General features: G+C 31.6%; 1 protein-coding gene across 1 annotated transcript; it reads left to right on the forward strand.

The window, feature by feature from the left end:
• The first annotated feature begins 367 nt into the window (after positions 1-367).
• Positions 368-1,300, forward strand: LOC135961207 (putative nuclease HARBI1). The gene is made up of 4 exons (XM_065512702.1): positions 368-486; positions 540-859; positions 912-1,012; positions 1,071-1,300. The coding sequence occupies exons 1-4, from the start codon at positions 368-370 to the stop codon at positions 1,284-1,286; spliced, it is 756 nt and encodes a 251-aa protein (XP_065368774.1). The 3' UTR covers positions 1,287-1,300.
• Positions 1,301-2,405: the final 1,105 nt, after the last annotated feature.

The following is a 2,405-nucleotide window of genomic DNA, read 5'->3' on the forward strand; positions in this document are numbered from 1 at the left end:
AAAAAACAAAAGTTAGTACGATTGAAAAACATATTTCAACACCTCCTCTCAATCTACTAGTCCAAGCTGGGGGCTAATTACGGAAGTCGTGATCGAAATAATTCAGCATCGAAATTAATTTCGATAGTTCGAATTTTTCTGATGATGTAACTCGATAAGTAACGAATCGATTTGTTGTTTAAGTGTTAGAAAGGAAAAATCTGAAAGAGTTATTCAACACTGGAAATATGTAAAAGATTAAAGAACATAAGTAAACAAAAAACATATGTTTACTCTGCAAAAAATTCTAAGCGCAAATCTTATAAGAATTCAAATATAAGTTAATAAAAGAATTTTTTGTGTTTTATATATTTATATTACAAGAAAAATGGACCCAAATCTTTTTTTTTATTCTTCATCGTCCGAATCGGAAGATGAGTGTAACGTAAGTTTAATAAGGAAAGAAATTCGAAACACCAGTGACCCATTAAGTTTGCCAAACGCTGAGTAAGTTTTAATCTATTTGTTTATAAAATAAATAGTAATTATTTTTTTTACAGGTTTAAAAAACGCTTTAGGGTTACGAAGGAAGCTTTTAACTACATTCTTGACGAGCTAGAATTTGTGGCACACTTGTCGACAGCAGTACCTCCAAAAATACAATTGGCCTCAACTTTATTGCTTTTGGCTTCAGGAGGGTTTCAAAACACCGTCGGAAATGATTTTCTGATTGGTGTAGGCCAAAGCACACTTTCCAAAATAATCAAAAGAGTGGTGAATGAAATGGAAAGCAAGCTATGTAGTAAATTTATTGAGTTTAATCTCGATAACTGCGACGATTCAAAGCAATTCTTTTTGCAAAAATACAAAATTCCTGGAGGTATGTGTTAAAGTCTTTATTGTATGACAATTTAATAATTAGTTTCTTATAGTAATCGGCTGTATAGACGGAACTCATTTTGGTTTGCAAAAGCCACCAAATGAGCATATGTTTTTTAATAGAAAGGGGTTCCATAGCCTTAATTCCATGATTGTGAGTAAATATTTTTACTAATAAATGTTCATTGTTTTTAAAAATATTTTTTTTGTAGATATGTGATCACAAATACAGAATTTTAGCAATAAATTCTAAGTATGGAGGTGCTGCCCATGATTCTTTTGTATGGAAACAGTCTGAGGAAAGAATTCTTTTAGAACAAAAATATAGCTCCAATTTACGAAATTTTTGGCTTTTAGGTGAGAATTGTTTTCTATCACAATGTTTGTCACATATATATACATATAATAGCGCTTTTATTCACATTTAATTCTTGAAGGTGATTCTGGCTACCCGCTTGAGTCGTGGTTGCTAACCCCATACCGAAGTCCTCAAGAAGGATCAATGGAGTCTCGTTTTAACGATATACATTCTAAAGCCAGATGCGTAGTAGAAAGGACCATCGGCATATTAAAAGCGAGATGGAAAATTTTATGCCATGACAAAAGAAGTAGGTATAGTCCTCAAAAAGTGGCAAAATTTTCAAATGTTTGTGCTGCACTGCATAATATATGCATTCACTTCAAAGTGCCTAATTACGAGGATGTCCAGCAAACTCCTGTTGAAAGTACAATGCTAGATATGGATAATGGAAACGAGACTCAAATAACTAAAATAGGAAAAAAAATCAGAGATAATATCAAAAATTCGTTGTGTTCCAATTAGAATAAAGATACATAAAGGTTTTTAAAAGTATATATTTTTATTAATAAAATAAAAAAAAACGTTTGTTAAAATAAAAATGTGTATTTCATTGTGAGATTAAAAACTTGGTAGTGGTCCAAAAAAAAGTTTGTTAAAATAAAAATATGTAATTCATTTTAGATTAAAAACTTGGTAGTGGTCCAATTTTTTATTGTAAGCTTGGCCGTTAGTATTGTTGATTAATATTTTCTAATTCCTTTATCCGTATTTGAAGCTCATTTTTTTTTATTTCCATGTTGATGTCGTGTAATTGCGCATTCATTTTTAATTTTCTTTCTTTAATTTCTATTATTTTATCTAATCTTTTAAGAACTTCAGCATGGTATTTATCATTGGCACTAATATTATTTTTTAATAGACTCGTCTTCGTTTCTCTTGGCTCTTTTCTTGTAATGGGCAAGTGCAGTGATCTATCTTTTTTAGGCGTCTCTTCATTCTCCTCATTATCTACGATGTCCATTACTTCCGAAATGTATTCGTCGGCTTCATTTCCTTGGGATGTACTCGTACCTTCAGAAGAATTACATTGTTCTACTTCTTGATTTTTTTTCCCGAATGAACGGATCTCTTGCAAGCCTACTACAGATACTTCAATTCCTGCTGCTTCCAAAATTTGCTCCTCAGCTACGCTAAGGTGTTTCTCCTCAAAAGGGCCTCCACCTTTTTTTTAACCAACTGCTTTTGA

This window comes from Calliphora vicina, chromosome 5, assembly GCF_958450345.1.
Source record: "Calliphora vicina chromosome 5, idCalVici1.1, whole genome shotgun sequence".
Classification (NCBI taxonomy): domain Eukaryota; kingdom Metazoa; phylum Arthropoda; class Insecta; order Diptera; family Calliphoridae; genus Calliphora; species Calliphora vicina.

Excerpts from the sequence above, each read along its gene's own strand:
- LOC135961207 (XM_065512702.1), top strand. The coding sequence starts at position 368 with ATGGACCCAAATCTTTTTTTTTATTCTTCATCGTCCGAATCGGAAGAT. Across the intron at positions 487-539 it reads TTAAGTTTGCCAAACGCTGA|GTTTAAAAAACGCTTTAGGG; the intron begins GTAAGTTTTAAT and ends TTTTTTTTACAG. Across the intron at positions 860-911 it reads AAAATACAAAATTCCTGGAG|TAATCGGCTGTATAGACGGA; the intron begins GTATGTGTTAAA and ends AGTTTCTTATAG.